At 50.3% G+C, this 26,353-nt stretch overlaps 1 protein-coding gene across 4 annotated transcripts; it reads right to left on the reverse strand.

Annotated features, from left to right (window-relative positions):
• Window positions 1-460: 460 nt before the first annotated feature.
• LSR (lipolysis stimulated lipoprotein receptor) lies at window positions 461-14,847 on the reverse strand. Of its 4 annotated transcripts, none has more exons than XM_045532341.1 (10): window positions 14,419-14,847; window positions 12,919-13,263; window positions 7,057-7,176; window positions 5,188-5,244; window positions 4,538-4,684; window positions 1,947-2,120; window positions 1,750-1,809; window positions 1,518-1,649; window positions 687-1,309; window positions 461-600 (listed from the first exon to the last, which is right to left on the reverse strand). In XM_045532341.1, the coding sequence occupies exons 1-10, from the start codon at window positions 14,525-14,527 to the stop codon at window positions 565-567; spliced, it is 1,803 nt and encodes a 600-aa protein (XP_045388297.1). In that variant the 5' UTR covers window positions 14,528-14,847; the 3' UTR covers window positions 461-564. The 4 variants fall into 4 exon arrangements, with proteins under 4 accessions (XP_045388297.1, XP_045388298.1, XP_045388299.1 ...); XM_045532342.1 differs by having other exon boundaries at window positions 1,518-1,646; window positions 14,419-14,550; XM_045532343.1 differs by lacking the exon at window positions 5,188-5,244 and having other exon boundaries at window positions 14,419-14,814.
• Window positions 14,848-26,353: the final 11,506 nt, after the last annotated feature.

The raw sequence follows: 26,353 nt of genomic DNA on the forward strand, positions 1-26,353 counted from the left end.
GCGCGCGCAGCCCCGGGTCTCGGCGGGGCGCGAGGTCGCTGCTGCTGCCACCCGCCCCCGCCCGGTGCCCGCCGCGCGCTGCCCGGCTGGAATGCAGGCCCGGATGGAACGTCGGGGCGCCTGGAGGAGGGGCTCGGGCCGCCGGGGACCAGGCAGGCCGGTGGTGTTTGGGGACAGTAAAGTAGGTCGGGGGGGAGGGGTAAGTGGGTGGAAGGAAGGGAGCGCGCGCGCGCTCCCGGCGGCCCCGCCGCTGTGCGCGAAGGCGGAGGCGCGGGGCGCATGCGCACGTCGGGGCGGGGCCGGCGCGCGCACGCAGGGCCGGGCGGAGGCGGAGCGGGGCACGTACTTAGCCCGGCAGCGGGCGGAGGCCGGGCCGGTGGGTCCGGTCCACACGGGTGGACGCAGCCGCCTGGGCCTCCCACCTTGCGCCGCGAAACAGACGCTTCTCTCAGACTCAGCCTTGTGATTATAAATTTTATTTAGACTTAAGAGGGGAAGAGCTTTCTCAGTGTTCCTTCCAATTAAAAAAAAAAAAAGTACAAAAGCTACATACAAAATGTGAGATCAGACGACTAAACTTTCCCGACTCAGGGCCAAGTTCTGCAAGAGAGAAAAAAGAAGAGTATTAACTGGGAGGTCCGGAGGAGAGGGGTCCAGTAAGGGTCTTAAAGTCAGCGTGCGCTCACCTTCTTAAGCCTCCGCTCTCGGGACGCCTGGGAGTCGGTCTCGGAGTAAGGGGGAGGCGCCGGGGGGTAGTAGGCCTCCTCCTCCTCCTCTTCCTCCCTGTAAGGTCTCCTCTCCCCCGACCCCTTTTTTCTCAAGGCCTCTTCTAGCAGCCGCCGGTCATACTGAGGGTCCTCAGACCTGGAGCCATTGTCCCGAGGGTCCCGGGACCGGTGGTAGTGGGACCTGGGGTCAGCATAATGACGATCCCTAGACCTGACATCATAGTGGGGATCCCGGGAGTTTGGAAAGTCCCTCAGATCGTCTTGGTCATAGAGGTCATCGCGGCTGCGGCTTCGCGGGGGCGCGTAGGCCCGGCCTCTCCGCCCACTACTTGGGGGCGACCTCTCCCCTGACTCAGCAGAGTCTGGCCGCAGGTCATCCAGAGCATCCACAGAGCGGGCCCGGGGCCGCCCAGCCCGCCAGCCACTTCCTGGCCGCTCTGTGGGAGGCTCCTGCTCCCACCTCCTGGGACTCTGGGGGGAGCGGCGACCCCACTCCTCATCCCGGATCGGGGTGAGGGCAGGGCCCCGGGAAGGGCGAGATCGCCAGTCGTCCTCATGAAGGGAGGTGACTTCACTCATGGCTGTAAGGAAAGGGTGGGTGTCACTGCTGGGGGAGGCTAGGACTTAAGGTCAGGAGCCTGAGGTCCAGCAGTGTCACCCTGTTGGCTCATACCCTCTCTAGGGGCCATGGTGGGAAAGGGATTGCAGCAAGCATGGCTAGGGCAGGTATCAGAAGTCATGCTTCCCCCTCCCCCCTCAAGAAGCCCAGACCCCAGGGCTCCTGCTCACCCCGCTCCACACGGCCATTGGGGAGGCCAGGTCGAGAAGGGTCAAAGTTGGCCAGCTCTTTCTCCATGTAATACAGGACCCGCATGGAGTCATCCTGCTGGTTGGCCTGAATCCTGTAGCCGCTACGGACTTCTAGGGACAAGGGGTTGGAGGTGGTCAGCTTGGAAGGAAGGATGCTGACTCAGCTCTTTCCCCTACAGGCATGTCCAACCTCAGAATGATGGGTTCTCACCTGAGGTCACACTGCTGTCCACGTCACGAAGCAGGGGTACCTGGGAGCTGTGGCCTCCGACTAGGGGAAATTGGCTGTCAGTGGCTATCCACCAGGCACAAAGCCCTGCGTTCCCAGCCCTTCCTCCCTCCCCAAGTCCACCTCCATCCCCAGCCTGCACCCACACCCCCAGCTGCTCTGCTTTCCCCAAGCCTCACCTGAGCTGCTCCTGTCGAAGTCTCCAGGGTACCCTCCAGGGTACCCGTTGTAGACGGGGCCCATGGGAATAATGGCTGGTGGGGGCGGGGTCTTGGCTGGGGAGAGGTGGGCATAGGTGCTGGGGGCGTAGATGCTTGGGACGCCTGCGGTGGCTGCTTTGCCAGCAGCATACACTGGGAGGACACACACAGTTGCATCAGAAAGCCACGCTGCCTTCCAACCGTGGGGGTTCTGGAGGGACATGGGCCTAACCTTTCCAACACCCCCTCTGCTGTAAAGCTTTCCTAGGCACTGGGTCCCTGCTGGTCCTCATTCCATTTCTGCAGCATCCCTGAGGCTGGGGACATCGGCTTCACCACGTCCCCACCTCCTGTGTGATTCCTCATAGAGGTTTTAGAGTAGGCAGCACATGCTGGCAGCCCACAGCCCCAATGTGGCAGGCCAGCATGCTTGGCTTGACAGTAGGGTGGTTTGCCAACATTTGACAATCAAAGGTTTGACGTAAGGTTCCAACTCTCCAGCCGACTTACTGGAAGATGTGGCCACGCTGGGCCTGCCTGCTTACGGGGCGACAGTGGGCAGAGCTGCCCCTTTAGATAAAGCCTGTGTGCAGGGCCCAGCACTGTCCCCACAGCTGGAATCAAGCACCCCCTTTGGTGGCTGAGCAGGGGCCACCCTTTGGTGACTGAGCCCCTGCTCTAGAACAGTGAGTCATCTGGGAGGAGCCCATGCCCACTCCGCACTCATACCTGCTGGGTCCACCCAACTGTGTCACCTTCCAGACCCAGACGCAATGGGAGTCAGTCTGAGGCAGGAGCCTCAGGAGTTAACTTGCCTGCCTTGGCCGAGCAGCAAAGTATCTCCAGTGTTTCCAACTCCTGGGCCACACCCACCCCCACCCGGTGTCAGGCTCTAGGCTTGACAGCTCAAGGGCAAATCCTCCTTGCTTCCTTCCTCCCCCTGGCAAGAGGCTGGGCTCTGGTGGCTGCTCCTGCAGCGAAGTCGGTGGGCCCTAGGCAGTTTGCTTCCTCCCTGGGACTTGAACAGGAAAGTGGAAGGGGGAGATGGGCTCAAAGGCTCCCTTCACCTGACTGTTTTGGAAGCAGAAGGCTAAGTGCACAGCCCTACCTAGAAGCCCCTTGTTAGCTCAGGAGATTTGCCATTTTATACTTAGCAGAGGGAGGTGCTGTCCCCTGACGGGTCTGTGGGGGCAGAACCAACAGGCCCTCTGTCAGGAAGTTAACGGGACATCTGGCTGGGGTAGCAGGGTCTCAGGATGGAAGAAATGTGGCCTGGGGACAGAGGAATGCAGCCATGGGGCAGGCATTTGCAGTCCTGGCTGCAGGCCCCGTCCTAATTAGGGGCTAACTACAACATTGGTTGCAGCCCATCTGTGAGATGGACTAACACCCACCGCCTGAGCAAGAAGCTCTCAGCTGACATGGCAGCGGAGGGGCGGGGATGGCCAGTGGAACTGTTCCGGAGGAACCAGGGTGCCACCACCGAGACCAATGACTATAAAACTAGCCAGCAGGGACTGAGCTGCGACCCCATGCTGGGCACTTTCAGACAGTCTTCCCTTAACACTCCCAACACCCTGTCAGGTTGGGACCTTCCAGAGAAGGAAACAGGGCTCAGAGAGGGACTGCTGCTTGTCTGAGGTCACCGGTGTGCACGGCAGGGCTCTGACTGCCGCCAAGGCCCTCAGTGGCTACTGAGGCTGACGGCGGCAACACCCGACAAGCCAGTGTGTGCAGAACGTTATGTCTGAGCCGAGCCCCGAGCCAAATGCCGTGCATGTGACTTCACCAAATCCCTAGGCATACCCAGTACGGCGAGCTCTGCCACCAGCCCCATCTTACAGGGGAGGACACTGAGCCTCGGGGAGGGAAAGTCACTCACTGGGCTTCCAAGCAGGTCAGGCGTGGGGCAGGCTGCAAACCTCCACCTGCCCATGCTTGTCACTGCTCCGTGGACACTGCACAGAGACGCTGGTCTATTCAGACACTCTCCTGAAGGAAACTAGGGACTGGCGACAGCTGTGGTGCCCTAGGAGGGGACTCTTTCTTCTCTCTTGCCCTCCCATTTGGTTTGCTTCCTCCACCTTCAGCTCTGGCCCCACGTCCGCTCCCAGCCCTCCACGGGTGCCCACTCTGACACGTCCTTAGAGTAGCCGGGCAAACCGTGTAGTGTTTGCGTGGACATGTGCTTTTAAAAGTTTGCGTAACTTATGTGGTGCTACAAACCTTGTGTGGCTTCTTACCTTTTTCACTGAAGATTTTGTTTTTAAAGGGAACTTGACTTCCACCTGACTATCTTATACTGTTGGGTATTTTCTTTTGACCATGTGCATGGATTATACTATCCAAAGAAAACACTCAAAATTAATGAAAATTAAAAATAAATTGAAAGCTGGAGTAAGTAAATGATAACCTGAAATAGCAGACCCTCCTTGGCCTGCTTTCTCCCTGTTGCTAACTTTATAAGCTCCAGGCCGGTGGCGCTGTCCCGGGGGGCAGGCAGACAGCCACCTTCTTCCCTTGGACCCAGAAAGGAGGCCAGGTAGGGGTGGTCACGAGAGGGGACTTACGGGCCTCCGGGCAGCAGCACTTGTCCGGGCAGCAGGGACATCTGACATAACAGCAGCAGGTGTGCGGGCAGCACTGACACCAGCAGATGCCCAGGAGGAGGAAGAAGAGGAAGAAGGCCAGGCAAACTATGACCACGAAGAGCCAGTCTGCAGGGAGATGAGAAGAGGCCCTGAGCCGGGAGGTCTGCGAGAGAACAGGGACGGACAGGCAGAGCCGGCGCAGGGGACTACGTGCAAAGCTTATGGGGAACCCGCAGCCTGAGGCTGGGCTCAGCAGCAGAGCGGCGCCCACCCCTCTGCACCCCAGGCCAGACCCCTGGGTTCAAGCAGACAAGGCAGAAAGCAACAGGCACCCTGGCCACAGCAAGACAGACTGTTGCTCCGGGATGGAACGGAAGCCTGCTGCCCAGGCCCCACCGCCTGAAGAGCACTGCAGGCACCAGTCACAGGAGCCCCCGCCTGCACCCCAGGCCCTCCTCTGCCCGCCCAACCCCAGACACAGAGCCGGTCACTACATGCTACTCCGTCCTCGTCAGGCCGGGTTAGTGGGGGCTCCACAGCGAGCGGGGTTTAGTTGGGAGGGGAACACCAGAGTCGGTCGCAATAAATGGTGTGTGGGAACCCCCGAGAGAAGACTCCACCCCCCATACCTTCCAAGGGCCCCGCCTGAAAACCAGGTAAGAGCTCAGCCACCCCAGAGGTCCTGCCTGGAGGGACAAAAGAGAAACAGATTATGCTGGCGGGAGCCAGCCCAGGCTGCCCCTGCCCCTACACCCAGCCCCAGCCGCTCAAGTCGCAGGTGTGCCCTGACGCGGGGAAGGGCCGGTGGCCTAGGAGGGTCCTGGCATGCGGCTCCTGCCCTCCACCCCTGCCCAGATGTGGGTGCTGGTAGGTGTGAAGACTTCCGTCACACAGTCCACCAGCTCTCATGCCACGGAGGGTTCCAGCACATGTCCCATGGCGTTCTGAAGGCTCTACCTCAGCCTGGACACCCCGTGTTTTCCTCACACATGGATCCTAGCAGCCCAAAGGGTCCCAACCCAGGGGACAGGCATAGTCCTGATCCTTAGGCAGAGCAGGCACAGTGCCCTAGGGCCCACGAAGATGTTTTAATTTTATTTTAAAATCTGAAAAAAATGTATAATAATGAATTGTCTTCATAACAATACAATCATAAAGTTTTGTTAAACAGAAGGGGCCCACCAAGGCAGAAGTCCTATGTGCTGCCAGTTCCACGACCCACGAGGGCTCGATCTTAGTTCGTGAATTGTCACATGCAAATGTCTTCCCCCTGTGCCTCCTCTCAGGGACCCCAGAACTCTGTGTCCCGCAACCCTTGTGTCTCGGAAGGCCCACACACCTGGTTCTGCACCCCCAACGTCCTCCCCAGAGCTCACACGTGGCACCACCTGCCCCTGCATCGGTGCAGGACACGTGTCAATCAGTGGCTCTCAAAGTGGGGTCCTGGCCATTTGGCCAAAACTTGGTAACACTAAGACATTATGTGCCTGTTCACTCTTGTTCTCTCATGCAAGTACGGAGGAGTTTTCCCCAGGCTCCAAGACGCGATGACGCCATCGCCCTGTTGGCTAATGGCCTACATGCTTGTGTTTCTTGCGCTTTAAAAACTTCCCAGTTTCAATTTCTAATACATTAAGCAACTAGAGATATAACCCACAAAAACTTAAAACAAAAACCTTGGAGACCCTCAATAATTTTTTAGAGTGTAAACAGGCCCTGAGACTAAATTTTGGGAACTGCTGATGCGGATGGCATGTTTCCCCAGAGGACACACGGAGGTTCCTGGGCCAACAGTGCACACGTGAATTGTCCTGTGGCGTCCTGGAACTCGCTCCCAGGCACATGCTTATTCACACGTGTGGGGATGGCAGTGCACAGCCCGGCAGCGTCTCTCAACAGAGCACATGCCACACGAGACTACGTGTGTCGGCTGCAGCAGGGCACCTGGCCAGTGGCGATGTCCCCTGCACGTCTGGCCTCACAGCCAGATACCCCATCCTGCCCCTGGGCATCTGGAGTCCGCTTCCTTTTGGTCTCACTCAAACTTACACACTCTCTGTGCAAGCCACGCAGCGCTGTCCCGGATGGCAAGGTGCCTGTTCTTTGGCAAGGGCCTCCGGGATGACATGTGGCCCTGGGGATGTGGCAGGAGGTGGTCCAGCCTCCCTGCGATTTTACACACAACCAACCATCCTCACTCACTGCCAATCAACTCTGATCACATCTGGATTTTCAAAAAACGAGACTGGGAAGAGGCCGAGTCTCCAGTTCTCTGTACTCTTAGTTTGGCTCTGGCTGGATGGAAGCGCTGTGGCGAGGGGACCCTCCCTGGGGTGCAGGGTCCAAAAAAGCCCAAGTGACTGGCGGTGCCGAGGGGAGAGCAAAGCAGGCGAGAGAGCCCAGAGGGTGAGCTGGAGGGCAGAGGGCAGACAGACAGAGGTGGACAAAGGGGCCGTGCCCTCCCTCCCCCCAGGCTCTCAGGGCCCAGGCCCACTCACCAAGGACGATGAGCTCCGCGTACGCCTCATTGTTCCCCTGGAGGTCCTGGGCTGAGACCACGGAGCAGTAATACACACCACTGTCTCCCCACGCCGTCTGGTCAAAGGTCAGGTCGGCATCTGGATCACGAGATGGCATAAGGGCACCTTAGGGGTGGGGGCACCTAACCCCAGCAGGGCCACGGCCCACTCCTGCTCCCAGCACACCACCAGCACTGCAGGTGAATCGAGTGACAATGACAGAATTCTTACAAGGGCATGCTGCCCTTTATGCCCTGTTCTAAACACTTCACTCGGGTTATTCCAACAAGTCTGTGAGGTGGGTACCATCAGCATTCCTGTTTTGTAGACGAGATACCAGGTCTGGAGAGAGCACCTAATCTGCCCAAAGTCATGCAGCTCGTCAGTGGTGGGGCAGGGACAGTCTGGCTCCAGAGACAGCGCATTAGAGCCATCCTCTGCGCCACCTGTCAGAGCCGAAGCCCCGCCCTGCACTGCCAGGGGCCTCGTGTAGACCCCAGGGACAGGCCCAGAGCAAGGAGGCAGAGACAGGTCAGATTCCAGATGGCAGGAGGTGCCCAGGCAGCCTTAAAGAGCGGGTGTGTCCGTGTGGGAAACAGAGACTGAGACCCTCCCAGTCGCCTGTCCATTCCCTACCTCCCTCCCCGCATTCCAGGCCAGGCCCACAGCTTGGGGACGCTGGGGCTGAAGCAGTCCCAGGCAAGGAACCTGTTAATTATGCCACTAATCAAAGTCTTTCACCACATCCGGTTTCCTCTCTACTCCTCAGGCCCTAATTAGTTAAATTCCTTCAGGGACTCACCAGTGTGGGACAGGGGCACCCACTGGGCAGCTGTGCCTTAGGCCCGTGGGGGACAGGAACAGGCCAGAGGTGAACATCACAGCCAGGAAATGCCCTCAACTCCACAGCCGCTTCCTTCCCAGCCGCTCCCGTACCCGGCGACCTGCCTACCACCTTGCCTGTGGACCCCGTCCTCCTCCATGACAGCTCTGTGACAGCAGTAACTGCGGGTGCCCCATCTACACCACCTGGCACCCACTGGGACATTGTCAGGAACCGCCAGAGGAATGAAAGAACCTGAGCCTTCTTCCTTCCTCAGAAGGCAGGCCTCATGTCCACAGAAAACCTGTCTACACCATTCCAGACACCTTCCCTGGGCCCACAAGGCCCTTGGCATGACCTGGCCTCTGGTTATCAGGCCGGTCTCACCACCCCCCATCTCCTCCGCTCAGGAGACTCCAGACACACTGGCCTCCGCACCGTCCCCGGCGTGCGGGGCTCCTGCCTGCCTTGGCTTGTGCCGTAGCTCCCCTGCCCAAGCCCTGAGGTGCGTCACCCAGCTTAGGGGCTGACCGCCCATCATCCTGTGAGAATGCCGGCTCCATGCCACAGGAGCTAGTCTGTCTCTGTCACTGCTGGGCCCCCAGCGCCCGACATGGGGCCAGGCCAGGAGCAGAAATGAACCCGCTCTCTCACGCTGATCTTCCTTAACCTTTGTCATCTGTTCCAGCATTCTGGGCACAGGGCTACATGCAAATACACACCTGATTCATTCAGTCAACACCCAACAAATAATTGCTGAGTGCACCCTATGTTCTAGGCAGTATTGGAGACACTCTGTATACTGGAAAGCAGGTTTTCAAAGCATGCCTGCGGACCCTGGGGTTCCCTGAGACCTTTCCAGGAGATCCCTGAGGTCAGTTATTTTCTTTTTCTTTTTTTAAAATGTCATCTTTAGAAGAGGAAAAAAAAAAATTTTTAAACATGGGGTCCCATATGTTGCCTGGGCTGGTCTCAAACTTCTGGCCTCAAGCAATCCTCCCACCTTAATCTCTCAAAGTGCTGGGATTACAGGTGTGGGCCACTACACCTGGCCCAACGTTATTTGCATAATAATACCAAAATGTTATTTGCCTTTTGTACTGTAGAGTCTTCCAGAGCCACAAGTGACATGTGATGGACACTGAGGCAGCTTTGAGAATCCAGCCCCTCCTATTCAGCCTGACTGCAGAGACTTGCAAAACTATCAAACAATTCCACTCTTCTCATTAAAATGTGTTTGGTTTTGGAACATATGTTTCTTTTTCCATGAAAAGCATGTTATTTATGTTAACCTATAATGACTTTATTATTGTCGTTAAAACATTTGTCAAACTCCTCTCAGTCCGCTGGCTATAAATTGTTGAGGACTTCAGTAATTATGGGTGCACAGAGACTCTAAGACCAAAACATTTGAGAGCCACCGCCGCGGAGAACAGATTATGAATCCTTGCCTTACAGAACTCAGGCTCTAACTTGGAAAGAGACAAATAAAAAAACCTAACTATGGGGCCGGGCCCGGTGGCTCACGCCTGTAATCCTAGCACTCTGGGAGGCCAAGGCGGGTGGATCGCTCGAGGTCAGGAGTTCGAGACCAGCCTGAGCAAGAGCGAGACCCCGTCTCTACTAAAAAAATAGAAAGAAATTATCTGGCCAACTAAAATATATATAGCAAAAATTAGCCGGGCATGGTGGCACATGCCTGTAGTCCCAGCTACCCAGGAGGCTGAGGCAGTAGGATCACTGAAGCCCAGGAGTTTGAAGTTGCTGTGAGCTAGGCTGACGCCACAGCACTCACTCTAGCCCAGGCAACAAAGCGAGACTCTGTCTCAAAAATAAATAAATAAATAAAAATCTAACTATGTCACACATCAGACAGTGATAAGCAGTTCAGAGAGAATGAATCGGGGAAGGCAGACAGGGAGTACCAGGCAGGCGTGGAGCTGGGGGCTGTTTGAGTTTAAACAAGGAGGCCATGGCAGGCCTCCGGATAAGGTGACCTTCGGAGCAGAAGGGAAGGAGTTGAGGACATGCCTCCCTTCCGCGGTCAGGCATCTCAGCCTTCGGTTATCAAGCTCTTGTTACGTGCTGGGCCCCTTTCCACACATTCTTTCACTGAATCCTCATAAAACTCTAGGTTCTCCTAAATCCTCCAGTTTTTCCACAGCGCCTTCTTGACCCACTATTTTTCCACCTGTATCTTTAGAGCAGACCTGACCGCGCCTCCCGAGCATTGGAGCTCAACAGCCAGTCCCTGCTGGAAGCCGGGAGGTGGGCGGGAAGCCCCTGTCACAGCAAACGTCTGCACAGCCCGGGAGCTGAAATCTGGGAGTCTAGTGGGCTGAGTCTGGGCCTCAATGCGTTTTGTTTGGCCTGAATGATGTTTTCAAAACCCACAAAAAACATGACTTTCCGGCTTCTTTAGATCAATCCGAAGGCCTGGGCCCACCTCCTTCCTGCAAGGCGCACCCTGTTCCCGGTCCCCAGCTGGCCCTGAGATCACACGGGCGAGGCACTGCTTAATTGTTTTAGGTGCAGGGAGAAGATGCCCCGTCTCTGATGGGAGCAGGAGCCAGGCCTCTGGTTCCCTCTTGATACGTGGCAGAGGTGGCCCTCATGATTTCAGAGGTCTCATGGCCCTCTGCTCCCGTGCTGCTGAGAGAGGGGGGCAGAGGGGCTCCAAAGAGCCTGAGAGGTAGAAACAGGACTCCTGCCTCGGCACCCCACATCACTCAACGCAGGGAAGAATGAATGGAAAGGAGGCAGGACCCACCCGGACCCGAGGGACACCTCCAGGGTGAACACCTTTCTGGCTGGCCCAGGCCCTTTCACTTTTAGAGCCTAGGGCCATAGGAACACCCCAGAGAAGTCCACTTCTCCCCATCCTCACAGCTGAAAGGGAGGAAGCTCTCCTGGGTACTGGGTTTCCTGAAAGGACAGGCACACAATGGATGTTTACCTGCCAGGGCCTGTATCAAACCAGGACCCAGGTCCAGGCAGCTTGAAAGACCCAGGCCTGGCCGGGCGCGGTGGCTCACGCCTGTAATCCTAGCACTCTGGGAGGCCGAGGCAGGTGGATCGTTTGAGTTCAGGAGTTCGAGACCAGCCTGAGCAAGAGCAAGACCCCGTCTCTACTAAAATTGAAAAAAATTATCTGGCCAACTAAAAATATATATAGAAAAAAAAAAAAAATTAGCCGGGCATGGTGGCACATGCCTGTAGTCCCAGCTACTCGGGAGGCTGAGGCAGGAGGATTGTTTAAGCCCAGGAGTTTGAGGTTGCTGTGAGCTAGGCTGATGCCACGGCACTCACTCTAGCCCGGGCAACAAAGTGAGACTCTGTCTCAAAAAAAAAAAAAAAAAAAGAAAGACCCAGGCCTAGAGCACGAAGGGGTCCCCACCCATATAGCCAGAGGGTCATTCTGGAGTTTTGTGCCCGACAGAGGCTGGGCAGTCCTGCCTGGTCCAGACTGGAGCAGCTCCTGGGTTAGAGGGGAGGAGGCCTGAGTAGGTTGAACCCCCCAAGAAGCCCTCCAGCCTCAATATCAGCAGGATGCTTACAGGCTGAACCGCCCATGGGAATTCAGGGCAAGCAAGCCTGGTCCCTCCCCAGAGCAGGACTGACAGGCTGTCCCTGGAACGTTGTCTTTCATCCCCGTTCCACAGCAGGAAGGAAGGAGTGTGCACCAGGGCCTGGTTTCTCGGGGTCTGCAATAGGATGCTCCCTTCCCCCCACCGCCGTGCCCAAGACTACAACTCTAATCCTTGTTACAGACAGTGAAAGGACATGTCCATTAAGTGGGTGAGCCTTCATCCCAGGCCCACTGCCCCTCACCTTCCTCTCTGCCTTCTAGATTCTTCAGGGCCAGACCCAGTCCCTCCTCAAATCACATTCTCAGGGGTCGTAAGGTGGGCATGTCCAAGCCATTCCATACAGCACATCACCTGGTGCTGTTTGTAGCACCTGGCACTCTCTGAAATTCTTATTCTTTCTATATCTGCTTTTTTACTGCCAGCTCACCCCGCTAGAATGTCATGTCTTTGAGGGCAGAGACCTCAGCCATCCCAATCACCACGCCATTCCCAGCACTACTGCAGTGCCTGGCACAGGGTAGATGCTGGATAAACACTGAACGGATGAATGAATGAATGTCTTTCCCTTACTGAGTCCCAGCAGGCACCTCCTATCAGGAGGCTTCATTACGGTTAGGAGCAAGAGCTCTCAGGGCTGCATGGGTCCCAGCTTTAGACGGTTACTACCTACGCACCCAGATGAACTACTTAACCTCTCCATGCCTCAGTTGTCGCAGTGTAAAGCGTGGTGGCGAGGACTCAGTGGAAGTGTGTGCAAAGTGCCCGCCGGGCTGTGGTTTTCTCCATTAAAATCTCTCGCCCCTTCAGTCACTCACACCACCTCCTCTGTGAGCCCTCTGCTGACCACCCAAAGTGGCTGAGTTAGAATCCCAGCTGTTACCAGCTGTGCAACCCCATCCAAGTCACTTTATCTCCCTGGGCCTCTGTAAAATGACAATAGAATCTAGTCATCTGATTACTATATGGTCTAAAATGAGTCAATCCATATAAACCTGGGTGAGAGCCTGGCACGAGGGAGACACTTTGTAAGTTGTTACTTACGTAAACTGTACTTCTTATTGCTCGTATTACTGCTATTATAACAGAATGAACCCCTGCCTCTCCCTCCATCGCCCAGTTTTCTTTACCTTCACGCACGTGATAGTATAAGTTGTGTTTGTCTCTCTCACTGCAACGTGATGATTTTGTGGATTACTGTATTGCCAGGGCCGAGAACAGCACCTGGTATATGTTAGGTGCTCCACAAGTGTTTGTTGTTAAATAAAAGGAATGGATGGATGGATAGAAGGAAGGACTGCTCTCTTCACTGGTCCTTTAAGACACTGGCACTCAAGAGTTTCTGGGTGGGGACCCCAGGTTGGGCACAAGGGCGCCAGCCCTACCACCCAAGCAAGCCCGGCCTTGTCCCCCCTGCCCCGCCCAACGTACTTCCTGTGATGGTGATCCTCCGGCCCTGGTAGTACTCTCCCAGGGTCACAGCATTGCCCTGCTTGGTGGCCACAACCCTGACAGTGCGCACGCTGTCTTGGCACTCCACGTAGGGGTTGTACCCTGGGTTACCAGCCGCCAACTGGGCGTTGAGCTGGTTGTCAACGCTGGCCGGGGAGAAGGCGTCGGCGATGCGGTCCCGGCAGAAGGACTTGTACTTCCAGATCACGATGGGTACCGTGGGGGTCGTGGTCATCTGGTAGGTGCAGGGCAGGGTCACCGGCTGGAATAGGATCACCACGTGGTAGGGGTCTGACACGGTCACCTGGATGGCACTGGCAGGAGCTGAGGGCAAGAGGAGAGTCAGCAGGGATGGCTGTGAACTTGGGCAGGTGCCCCAACAGGAAGGAGCAACATCACTGTCACCAGATTGACACGGCGTACGGTTCTATGGCGCACCCAGCACGTGTACTTCCTTAATCCCCAGGACTGTGACAGTAGCTACGATAATCATGCCCATTTTATAGACCCGTGGGGCTGAAGTAGCAGGTATACAGTCACATGGCCAGTGTCCTTAGAACCTCCTGTCCATCTCTCTCCCCAGCCTGTGGCCTCCAAACCACCCTGTTCCCTGTGGCAGCTCTCTCACAGAAAAGGGCCTCTCTCTGCGGCCCGCACAGGCAAGCCCAAGTGGCCCCTGCAATGCCTCCAGTGCCCCAGGCCCACTTCAGAACAAACCACCAAGGGTTCCAAGTCACCCAGGGTTTTTTGAATTCGGAGGGAAAATTCTGGAGTTGTGTGATGGAACTGCTTTGCCAGGCAGTGGCTAAAGCCCCCACAATATCTCCATCAGCCTCCGGCGACCTCATCCTACCCAAGGCCATCTCAAAGGGCCACGCCCAAGAGCTCCCTGAAAGATAAAGCCCCCTCACCCCGATACAAACAAACATCCGATCTAGGTGAAAGTTTGCCAGCAAAGATGGTTTCGAGTCCATAAGTCCATCTTCCCAGACTCTTACGTACAGATACTCGGAGACCGCGGGAGGTAGGTGGGGCTGCGGGAGTGGGAAGTCCCCAGTCCCACACCCACCCCACCCGAGGCCTGGGCACTGCTTCTCGATCTCTCCCTCCAGGAAGCGTCCGATCCAGCCCTCCCGGCCCTGTCCCCGTTACTCCGACACTCAGTGATATGGCGGTCCTTCACCCCCCGCCCCACAAAGAGTCGTGTTCTCCCTGCAGCTCGGGGACCCACCGTCCGGGGAGTTTCACTTCCTGCTATCTCTAGACAAGGGGTGGGGGAAGCGCTCTCCTACACGGATGGGGTATTCCACCCACCCCGGCACACGACGGATTTCCGAAGATCCAGTGGATCCGGAGGTCCTAGTCTCTGTCCCCTCCCCCCTCCCCCCTCCGCTCTCCCGCCGCCTCGGCAGCTCTACCCATCCCGCTCTAGAGACCCCTCCCGCCGTCCCGCAGCGCCGGGGACCCTGCGCCCTGTACCTGTGCACCAGGTGCTCAGAAGGAGCCACACGAAGACGACCGCGCCCCGGCCTGTGGCGGCCGGGCGGGAGGCCAGCCCACGGGACAGCCCGCGGGCCACCAGCGCCATCGCGGCCGTCTAGGCGCGCCCGGCCCGCGCGTCCCTTCCCAAGTACCGGAGGGTAGGGGGCGCGGCGCGCACCACGGCCGGGAGGGGTGCACGCCCCTCCCCTTCTCGCTTCCGTTCCTCTTCCCTATTCCAAGTCCACCCTGCCGCGTTCTAGAAGTTTTAAGGAACGGAGACAACGTGGACGAAGCGCAGGCTTTCAGCGATCCGAGGAAACTTCCTTGGCCTACTGCGGCTCTCCGAGCCACCCGCCCCCGCGCGCCCTGAGGAATGGATTCGCCCAGGTACACAAGGGTGGGAGCCAAGGACCGGGCTTGGGGGTGGCGGTGGGGAGGGACTCCTTCGCCTCCCTCCCCGGAAGTGGGCTGACCCAGGTACGCTCCAGCCCCCCAGGGCCAGGACCAAGTGACCGGCTCCCTGGGAGGGCGCTCGGGACTGCGGATGCCGTCCTGCCCTCTTCGGCTCGAGCCAGGCTGAGCGGATCGCGATCCACGAGAACCGAGCCCCACTGGGGGTGATCCACCTGTTGGGAGGGGGCGGGTCCCGCCGCGCACCTGTTCCTTCCTGCCCACACTCCCCTCCCGGGCTGGCGATGGACCTGCCGAGGTGCGCGCTGCGGGGCGGGGCCAGTCGGTAGTGCCTGACTTTTCCAGTCGCTCTGGGACCCTCGGGGCTGGGTGCAGGGAGGCGCTTCGGGCTTCCCTGTGCCCCCCGGCTAGATGACGTAAAGAGCCAAGGGAAGTCCGCGGAAGGGGAGCTCTGCCCCCTCGGGGACGCCGGAGGGGAATTCGGCCCAGGAAAAGTTGGAATTTGACTAAGGAAGTTCTCACCGCCTCCCGTTCCCAACTCTTGGTTCCACCCCGGGGCATCCCTTGCCCCAGGCCAGGCCTCCGGAAACTGGCTCTTAAAGGGACCGAGCGGAGGCGCGGGGCTGGGGACTGGTTTCCGCCTCAGGATTCCCGGGGATCAGCCACCTGTGTCCCGGCGCGGTGGGGCGGGGCGCGCGAGCAGTGGGCCGGGCGCTCGGCGCGACTCTGCTGGCCCCCGACGGCGGCCGGGGGAAGCGCATCCTCAGGAACCCTGTGCGCTTCCTCCCGTCGGACTTGGGGAGGTTGCAAACTGGCTACTAGCCGGTGAATTCGGCACCCAGGCGTGTTTTATTCTACCGCATCCGGTTAAAACTCAAGTCAGATCACGTCCCTCTGCTGAAGACCTCCCGGTGCTCTTCCTCACTCCTAGCAGAAACTCCTACCGTGGCCTGATCTCTCTCCAGCCTCACCTCCTGCCACTCTCTCTGGCCTCCTCGCTGTCCCCGAATATGCTTCTCACAATCCTCAGGGCCACTGTCCGTGCAACTCCCTCTGCCAGAACACCCTTCCCGCAGATGTCCACACTATCCAACACCTCCTTTAGGGCTTTACTTAGAGGTCACCTTTGCAGTACCTCCCCTGGCAACTTTTTGTAAAATTTCACCCATTCACAACCCTTTTCCACTTAAAAAATTTTTTTTTATTATGGTAAAATATGCATACCATAGTATCTATCATTTTAAATAATTTTAAGTATAAAATTAAGTGGCATTAATTACAATACACAATGTTGTGTACTCATCACCACTATGTATACCCAGACTTTTTCAAGATCCTCAACATGAACTCTGTACCCATTAACCAATAACTTCCCATTCCCCTTGCCCCCAGCCCCTGGTAGCTTCTGTTCTACTTTGCCTATCAAATTGCCCCTTCCAGGTGCTTCATATAAGTGGAATCATATAACATTTGTCCTTCTGTGTCTAGCTTATTTCGCTAAGAATAGTGTTTTCAAGGTCCACCCATATCGTAGCATATATTAAAGTCAAATTTTCATTCCTTTTTATGGCTGAATAGCATCCCATGATATGTATATGCCACATTTTATTTATCCATTAATTTGATGATGGACACTTGGGCTGTTTCCACCTCTTGGTTATTGTAAATGGTGCACCCGTGGACATTGGTGTGCAGATAGATATTGCTTTCCACTCTTTTGGGTGTATACCTAGGAGTGGAATTGCTGAAGTGACATCTCATTGTGGTTTTAATCTGCATTTCCCTAATGACTGCATTTCCCCAATGACTGCATTTCCCCAATGAAAAGATGTTGAGCATCTTTCCATGTACTTATTGTCCCATACAAGGAAGTTTCTATATCTTCTTTGGAGAAATTTCTATTTGGGTTCTTTGCCCGTTTTTGAATTGGGTTGTTTGTTTTTTTATTGTCAAGTTGTAGAAATTCTCTATATATTCTGAATATTAATCCCTTGTCTGATACATGATTTGCAAATATTGTCTTCCATTCTTCAGCTTTTTTCTCTTTCTCAATAGTGTCCTTTGGTGCACAAATGTTCTTAATGTGATGAAGTTCAATTTATCTATTATTTTTTGTTCCCTGTGCTTTTGATGTCATATCCATGCAATTGTTGCCAAATCCAATGTGATAAAGATTTTCCCCAACATTTTCTTCTAAGAGTTTTATAACTTTAGCTCTTAAGTTGGGTCTTTGAGGCATTTTAATTTTTTGTATGGTATAAAATAAGGGTTGAAATTCATTCTTTTGCATGTGGATATTCAGTTTTCCTATTACCATCTGTTGAAAAGACTGTCCTTTCCCCATTAAATGATTTTGGCTTCCTTGTCAAAAATCAGTTGATCATATATGTGAGGATTTATTTCTGGGATCTCTATTCTATTCCGTGGTCTATATGTCTACTCTTATGCCAGTACCATATTGTTTTAATTACTGTAGCTTTGTAGTAAGTTCAAAGTTGGGAAATAACTTTATTCCTTTTCAAGATTGTTTTGGTTATTGGGGGCCCCTTGCAATTCCATGTAAATTTTAGGATCTGCTTCCATTTCTTTGAAAAAGAATGTTGGAAATTTGATAGACATTGAGTTAAATCTGTAGATTGTTTTGGGTGGTATTGGACATCTTAACAATGTTAAGTGTTCCTACCAATGAACATGGGATGTCTTTCCATTTATTTAGATATTCTTTAACTTGTTTTAGCAGTCTTCTGTAGTTTTTAGTATCCAAGCCTTTTGCCTCATTGATTGGTTTAAGCCAGCTATGGAAACTTCATTTCTTTTCAGGGATTCATTTAGATCTGGACATAGGACCCAATCCTGGCCAATGGAACTTTAGGGAAGAACTGATGGGAAGATTTTGGAAATGGTTTTAATTTTATGTTATAAAGGGACACACCAGAGGAAATACTCCTTGTAATAAACCTTAGCTGTGATCATCACTACTGCCATTTGCCGAAAGATTCCTGGACATAGCAGAATTCCATTTCTTTTGTTGGCTTGGTGGACTAGTAGTGCCATATAGTTGTTTCTGGCCAATGTTTTGTGAGCAAGTGGCATGTGTCATGGAAGGACAGAGCACTTAATATAGGCCTGAAATCCTGTGGAGCTCGCTCTTCCTCCTCTGAAGAAACTGGAAACGTTTGAGATGGCAGTTGCTCCACTACGCTGAATCCCTGAGTGATCACAACGTCAACCCGCAATAGACATGCAGCATGAGTGAAAAACAAACCTTCATTGTTTGAAGTCATTGAGATTGGGGGGAAGTTTATTACAGTAGCCAATAGCCAATAGCCTATCTAGATACCAAAATTAATGTCAGTAGTGCTGATGTAATCAAAAATAAAAATACATGGCATTGACTTAGATACACTGGGAACAAGAAAACTTATTTGAAACCAGAAGGATGGAGACTGTTGCCTGAGCTACTTTGGAAGCCAGATCATGTACTTAATGAACTCGCAGCTTCAGGGGAAGCAGTTGGAATATAGGAGTTAGGAGTGGATGTTGGCCACTGAGAGACAAAGCCCAATTAGAACTCAGCTTTTGGCAGGGGTAAAATCAAGGTTATAGCATTAGTTAAATTGTTTTTAACGATTGTTTAAAATCTCTCAATGAATTAAGATATTACCAGAAAATCCTTTCAGGTGGACAGATGTCTCAGTGAAAGAGAGATTAAAGATATGGGTCTCCAAGGATGCTTTATACAGCTTAAGTTACCTGCAATGAGACAGAGAGAGAGGAGAGATAGAGGAGGAGGAGGAGGGGGAGGGGCAAGGGGAGGGGGAGGAAGAAGAAGAAGATCTTGGACAGAACTGTGGATATGGTTTCTTTTTTTGTTTTGTTTTGTTTTTTACGCAGGAACTTGACTGGAGGTTTACAGGGATTCCTAGGTCCCAAACTTTGGGAGAGAGAAAGCAGGCTGAGAAAACTTTTGATGTCGCAAGGAGGGCACATCTTCCAGTTCCACTTCGGGTGTAGCCAAGGAGGATAAGGGAAGAGCAGATCTCTCCCTGAAGAGTGGGGACATGAGCCATAGGAACAATGGTTTGGGAAGCCCCACCCCCACCAAGGAGCCAATTTGGTACTAATTAAGGAATCCTCCCCATCTACAAGATAGGAGGTCCTTGTCATGTTTTCCCACCAGATTTTGGAAATGGTAGAGACCAGTGATTTCTGTGTGTCTCTCCTTCTTTCTGATGGGCATGAAGTCATCATTGTCTATGGAGTATGTGGAGCCAAATACTGGCCTTTTTAGTCCACTTGTTCTGACTTAAGTTTACTCATTTTGGTTTGTGCCCAGTTCCTATGGCCATTTGTGTTTTCAGCCCTACAACCCATGCCATACCATTTGATGACATGAACTGAACTGTAGTCCAGAAGTACAATGGAACAGGGTTCATTCCACTGCCGAGGGCTGATCCTCGAGTTCTGCAGGTGACTTCACAATGCTCAGGGTGGGTTCCTAGACTCCTTCTGTCGTCTTGGTCCACCATGCTGGCCACCCTGTGGCTGGTTAGCCTTTCTTTCCCCACTCTGTGGGCCCACATATTAATCAGCTGTGCCTATAAGAGTCTATGCCAGCAGGCTTTACTCACGGGCAATGATGTTGTCTTGAAGTGTGACCATCCCAAGGCACTCTGGTACTTCTCTTCCATTCTTGGGGAGAATCCTTCCCTGCTCAACTTGATGCCTAACACAAGGAGACTGCCTGGTGGCAGCCTCCAACTGACCAACCCCCAGCCCTCCCAGACAGGCCTCTATCACTGCCAGGACAATGAGGTAACCCTCTTAGTGGGTTACGAGATTGACTTCCAGGACGCCACCACCCTGCATATTACGCACAAAGAGCTGGACCAAAAAGCTCTGAAGAATGAGACCCTACACCTGGGTGGCAAGATAGTCGTCTTTACCAACTGGGAGCCCTGGCAGGACTGTAACCGCTGTGGGGAGCCCGGGGAGCGCAAACGCCTGGGGTACTGCTATGTTGAGGAGCCGCTGGAAAAACCCATGCCCTGCTGGCTCTACCTGAGAGAGAGGAAGACGCCGTACAGCCGCATGCGGCCTGAGCTGCAGGTGGAAGCCTGCCATGTACCCTGCGACCACAACAAGGAAATCAGCCAGCCATACTTCATCTTTGACATTCACCAGCCGAGCAAGTTGACCAACAGTATGTGGCTCACCTGCCCTTTGGCCTCCATCTACAGGTGACAGGACCAGGGCAATAGCCCTGCCTTTCACCCTCACCCAGGCTTTCTTTCCTGTTCCCCCGCCCACCTCCCCACCCCTGGGGCTAGGGGTTTACTTTCCAACAGAAAATCAGGCTCTTTCTCCCAGACCATAAGCCTTCGTGGTCAGTCTATGCAGAAAGGGGTGTCTTCACTGGCTAGCTTAGATGTTCATTCAGCAAGAATTCCCTGGTGCTGCCTCTGAGCTCGGCCCTGGGCAGATAATGTCAAGGTCAAAGTGGTGACTAACAAAAACCTAGCTCTTATCTGCTCAGGCTCCTGATATTTAGGGGGAGACCAAATGTAAAATCTAGAGGCCAAGACACTGCTGATGTGGTTTCTGTCTCCTGATTGGACCCTGATGGATACAATTTATCTATCCATCCCTGTGCCGATGCTACAGTATCTTAATTATTATACCTTTTTAATAAGTCATAATATATAGTAGTAAATATTTCCTGACATTGCTTTTCAAGATTGTTTTGGTTATGCCTGGCCCTTTGTATAAAAATTTTGAAATCGATTTGTAGTTTCCACCCAAAATATCTTTTTTTTCTTTTTTGAAATCAAGACTTTGTTGAATCTAAAGATAAATTTGGGGAGAATCAATATATTACAATATTTAGTCTTCCAATCCATGAATGTGATAAATTCTTCCACGATTTAGTCTTTCCTTAATTTCTCTCAATAACGTGTAGTTACTAATGTGGAGGACTTACATGTATCTTTTATTATATTTATTCCTAGGTATTTGATTTTTTTCATGCTATCATAAATTGTGTCTTCTAAATTTCATCTTTTAATTCTTTGTTGCTGGTACATAAATTATATTTGAACTTGTATCTAATTATTTTGCTAAATTCACTTACCTGCAGTAAAATGCTGAAAGGAGAAGTTGATGGCAGACATGCTTGTGTTACTCTCAATATCTCGCTATTAAGTATAATTCTGCTCTAGGTTTTTAATAGAAATACTTTATCAAATTAAGAAAACTCCCTTTTGTTCCTGATTTTCCAAGAGTTTTGAGCTATCAATGAGCATTGAATCTCATCAAATGCTTTTTCTACATCTACTAAGATAATGATACGGTTTTTCTCCTTTTTTTAAATGTGGTGAATTACATAGACTGATACTCAAATATAAATCTAAACTTGCCTTCCTGGGATAAACCCAATTTGGTCATGTTTATTCTTTTGTTTGTTTGTTTTTTAATCGTTGGGATCAATTTGCTAATATTTTCTTTAGGATACTGTGTCTATACCCATAAAAGATATTGACCTGAGGTTTTTCTTTGTTGTAATGTACTTAGAAGGTTTTGGTATCAAGGTGATGCTGGCCTCATAGAAGTTCAGATGTGTTCCATCTTTTTCTGTTTTTGGAAATGTTTTGTAAGACTGATGTCATTTCTTAATTGTTGAGAAATGTTTGAAAGAACTCTTTGCTAAAGCTTTCTGGGCTCGAGAGGGGTTTTGTGCATAAGTTTTAAAGTACAGATTCAATTTCTTTAATACTAAATATAGAACAATTCAGTTTTTTTTTCTTGTGTCATTGTTGAGTTTTTCCATGAGTTTGTCCATTTCATCTAAATTTGCAGAAGTTTTGGCTAAAAGTTATTTGTAATGTCCTCTTATCTTTTTATGCCTGTAGGAGCTAAAGTGGTGTCTCTTTTTTCATTACTGACATTATTTATTTGGCTTTCTCTCTCTTCTCTCAGTCAGTCAGGCTAGGGCTTGAGCAATCTCATTCATCTTTCCAAAGAATCACATTTTGATCTGTTAATTTTCTTTATTGTACTTCTTTCCTATTTCATTGATTTCTGGTATTTATTGTTTCCTTTTTCTATATTCTTTAGGCTTAATTTGCTTTTCTTTTTACAACTTCTTGAGATGCTTGCTTAGATCTCTAATTTTCATTCTTTTTTCCCCCAAAGTATGTATTTAGGCAATAAATTTCACCTAAGCACAATCTACTTGCATCCCGTAAGTTTTAATAAGTTATATTTTCATCTTCAGTCAGTTAAAAATACTTTCTATTTTCAATTGCGATTTCTCTTTTAACTCATTGATTTTTTAGACATTTCATTGCATAATTTTTGAATATCTGGAAAAATTCTTCTAATCTTTTTGTTATTTATGTCTAGCTTAATTCCACTGACCAAAAAGTATGATTCAATTTCATTAACATTTGTTGAGATTTGATTTATGGCCTAGAATATGGTCAACCTTGACAACTGTTTCATGTAAATGTGAAAAGAATGTATGTTCTGCTGTTTTTGAGTGCAGTGTTTCATATATATAAATTAGACTAAATTTATTTATCATGTGGTTCAAATTTTCTACATCTCTGCTAAGTTTGTGCTTGCATGTTCTGTCAATTATTGAGAGATATACATCTCCAACTGTGATTGTGGATTTGTATATTTTGACATTTAGAAACATCAGGTTTTGCTTTATATGTTTTTAGTTCATAGAAACTTAGGATTGTATATCTTCCTATTGGATTGGCCATTTTATAAAATGTCTCTTGTAATCTGTATTACTTGTGACCCTATGTCTTCTTTTCTGTTATTGGTATAGCTACTATACAAGTTTCCTGTGGGTTAGTGTTTGCATGATGTTTTCCCAAGTTTTTATTTGCAACTTTTCTATATTATCTTATTTAAAATAAATCTCCTTTAAGTGCTATTATATATTTAGATATTTGTTTTGGTATTAAGAATGAAAATCTTTGTCTTTTAATTGGAATATTTAGTTCATTTAAATTTAATGTAATTACAGATATATTTGGGTTTAAATATATTATCTTGCTATTTGCTTCCTATTTTTTCTGTCCTTTGGTTCTTTTTGTATTTTCTTGCTTTTAGATTTATAAAGTATTATGAGTTCATTTTCCCCTTTTTTAGCTTATTAGATATACATCTTTTTTATTATCCTTTTAGTATTTACTACAGAGATTTCAACATTAATTCTTAACTCATTAGAATATAAATTTGTACTTGTAACATTTCCCAGACAATGCAAAGATTTTACAACGATTTAGCTCCATTTATTGAATTTCTATTTATTGTGCTCTTGAAGTCAAGTATTTTTATTTTACATGTATTTTGAACCTCACAAGAAATTACTTTTAAAAACACACACTATTGATTTAGTTTTACCCATATTTACTGTCCTGTGCTTTTCATTTCTGCATTACTTTGCTTCCACTGGGGATCATTTTCCTGCTACCTGGAAAATTCTCTTTAGTATTACTTTTAGCGTACTCTGCTGTGGTGAATTCTCTTAGTTTTCATCTGAAAAATCTTACAAGTTTTTGCCCCCATCTTTAAGGGATATTTTAACTATGGTATAGAATTCTGCAGTGGCAGGTATCTTCTTTTAGTGCTTTGAAGATGTCATTTCATTGTCTTTTAGCTTCCATTATTTCTGTTTAAAAGTCAGTTGAAAATCTTAATGTTTGTTGCTTTGAAATTTTGCTTTGAAAAATTGTCTTTTTCTTATCTGGCTATTTTAAAGATTTCCTCTTTGATTTTCAGCAATGCTTTTTTTTTTTTTTTTCCTATAACCTGCCTAGATGTGATTTTCTTTATGTTTATACTGTGTGTGGTTGAAAGACCTTGAATTTGTGGCTTGATGTCTGTCATCAGTTTTAGAAAGTTTTAAGTCAGTATCTCTTCAAATATTTCTGGGTTTCTACCTCTCCTTTTCTTCTGAGTCTCCATTTACATGAACATTATAACGTCTCACAATATCTAATATGCTTCCTACATTCTTTTTCGTGTCTTTTTATCCTTTATCTTTGCATGTTTCAGTATAGCTATTTTTCTACTGACCCATCTTTCATTTTACTAATCCTTTCTTCTGTTGTGCCTAATAGTTTATTACCCCTTCTAGTACATTTCTAATTTCACAAATTTTATTAATTCTAATATTCCACTTTTCTTCTATATAGATTCAAATTCCTCATCTTGTCTTCTCTTAGACATAATAATCATGGTTATCTTAAAGTCTACAGTTGTTATTAGCAATAGGGTTGGTCTGATACAAGCTACTTAACTATAGCAGTAAGCAGAAGCTTCACCCACATTGTTTAAAGAATAGCAGGGACTCTAGATTCTCATATGAAATCTCTTGGATTTGACATGTTGGTCACTGATTTAAATATTCTAAAAACACTCCAGAGCAGCCAATCAAAACATTTCTTCAGGCTGCATCCAACCAGTTTGTGACTTCTCACCTACATAAAACGAAAGTTCGGAGTGGATTTTCTCAAAGTTTCCCAACAGCCCCTCTTACCTGTCTAGAAGAGTCTCTAGGCTCAGGAGAGAAAGACAGAGATAGAGCGAAGGAGGGAGACGGAGAGGAAGGAATAGGGGTATGGATGTTAGTGTGTCTTAGACGGAGGGACTTCACAGGGTCCCGGAAGCTGACAAAAACTCAAGATGGTTTTGCAGGGTGGGGGCAACAGCAAGACACGGTGGAAGCAACAGTACCAGAGAGAGTCTAAGCATAGTCTTCTGCCAAATACAGCCTGGAGAGGTTGCCCTGGGGGCTGGGGGCACAGCTGAGAAAGCCCTGAGCCATGGAGCCAGGCAAATGTCTTAGCAAAGACCTAGATAAACCCTTGACCTCCCCTCTATGGCCCTTGTTCAGTCTTCTTCAGCCACTCTGGCCGCCATGCCCCTTAAGTACTCTAACCAGGCAGCCACGGCTGGGTTTGGTCCTCTCCTGGGAATCTGCTTCCTTCGAATATCCACGTGGCTCTTTCTCTCACTCCATTCAGGTGTTGGTAAACCTGGCGTCCTTAGCGAGCGCTCAGACAGGCCTGATCATCCTCCCTAAAATAGCTCACACCCACACACCACCCTTCTGCTTTCTATCCCCATTTCCCTGCCCTGTTTTTCTTGAGTAATTATTATTACAGATGATCTTCATTATTTGTGGATTCTGAATTTACAAATTTGCCTACTCACTGAAATTCATTTGTAACTCCAAAATCAATACCCACAGTGCTTTTATAGGCATTTGCAGACATGTGCAGAGTGGTGAGAAATCTGAGTCACGCGAGAGGGAACATGTTCCCAGCTCAGGTAGAATAAGGCAACACTCTGCTTCTAGTGTTCCTAAAGGCAAGAAGGCTGTGATGTGCCTTACAGGGAAATCATGTGTGTTAGGTAAGCGTTGTTCAGCACAAGTTTCAGTGCTGTGGCGGTGAGTTCAATGTTAATGAATCAACAGTATATACTAAAAAGGTGCCTTTAAACAAAAATACACATAAAACAAGGTTATGTATTGATCGGTTGACAAATATGTTATGACCAAAAGCTTACAGGAACCTAACCGTGTATTTCCCCTAGGAGCAATTGCTCAGTATTTGCTAATTCAGTGTTCTGAGCAACTTTATAGAACATAACTGCCGCAAGTGATGAGAACCAACTGTACCTGTCATTACGTATTACGGATTTGTTTATTGCGTTTCTCTTCCACTAGAAGATAAGCTCAGGGAAGGCAAAGGCTTTGTCTAACCCGCTCACTGCTCTGATTAGAGGAGCGGCTGGCACACGGTAGGCATTCGGTGAACGTTTGTGAAATTACTGCATGACAGCTGGTCAAGCCAGCACAATAATTATTTTTAATATCAGGACGGAGATGGGGTTTAGAAAAGGGATTGGAAAAGGGGTAGCTGAGAAAAGTATTTATTTGTTTAGGAAGAATTGAGTCATGTGGATATCTGGGAGGAAGAGCCAGGGGCTAGCACATGCAAAAGTCCTGGGGCAGGAGTCCCTCTGCTCACCTGACGTGTTCAGGGACAGCAGGGAGGCAGTGTGGCTGGGGGCTGTGGGAGGAGAGGTGTAGACGTCAGAACAGTAACCAGAGAGGGTTTGTTCGCTGCTGTATCCCCAGTGCTGAGAAGTGTGTCCAGAGCCCAGTAGGTGTTCGGGAAAAATGTGTTGAATGTTCACAGGTGACACTTCAATGCTCTTGGACCATCCCCAGCAGTGTAGACTCACCCCTGGGGAAAAGCTGGAGGAGGCAGGTGGTAGAGACAACCCTGAACAGACACATCGTTTCCTCCTATCCCAAGGAAATGGAGTAGAAATTAAGTAGGGTTGTCAGCTTGTCACAAAACAAAAGGGGATGGTGACCTCACACGCCCATGCGGGCTGCAGTTCATGCACTGAGCAGGGCTGAGGCTGGAGTTCATGGGTGACCTCACAATGCCCAGGTGGAGCCGGCCCACTGCCACTGTCCCAGTCCACC

This window comes from Lemur catta, chromosome 19, assembly GCF_020740605.2.
Source record: "Lemur catta isolate mLemCat1 chromosome 19, mLemCat1.pri, whole genome shotgun sequence".
Lineage (NCBI taxonomy): Eukaryota > Metazoa > Chordata > Mammalia > Primates > Lemuridae > Lemur > Lemur catta.

Bases quoted from the DNA above. Each gene is read 5' to 3' on its own strand.
- LSR (XM_045532341.1), bottom strand. From the start codon at position 14,527: ATGGCGCTGGTGGCCCGCGGGCTGTCCCGTGGGCTGGCCTCCCGCCCG. The intron at 7,177-12,918 runs GTACGTTGGGCG...CTCGTGATCCAG, and splicing joins GAGGATCACCATCACAGGAA to ATGCCGACCTGACCTTTGAC. The intron at 601-686 runs GTGAGCGCACGC...TCTCTCTTGCAG, and splicing joins GAGAGCGGAGGCTTAAGAAG to AACTTGGCCCTGAGTCGGGA.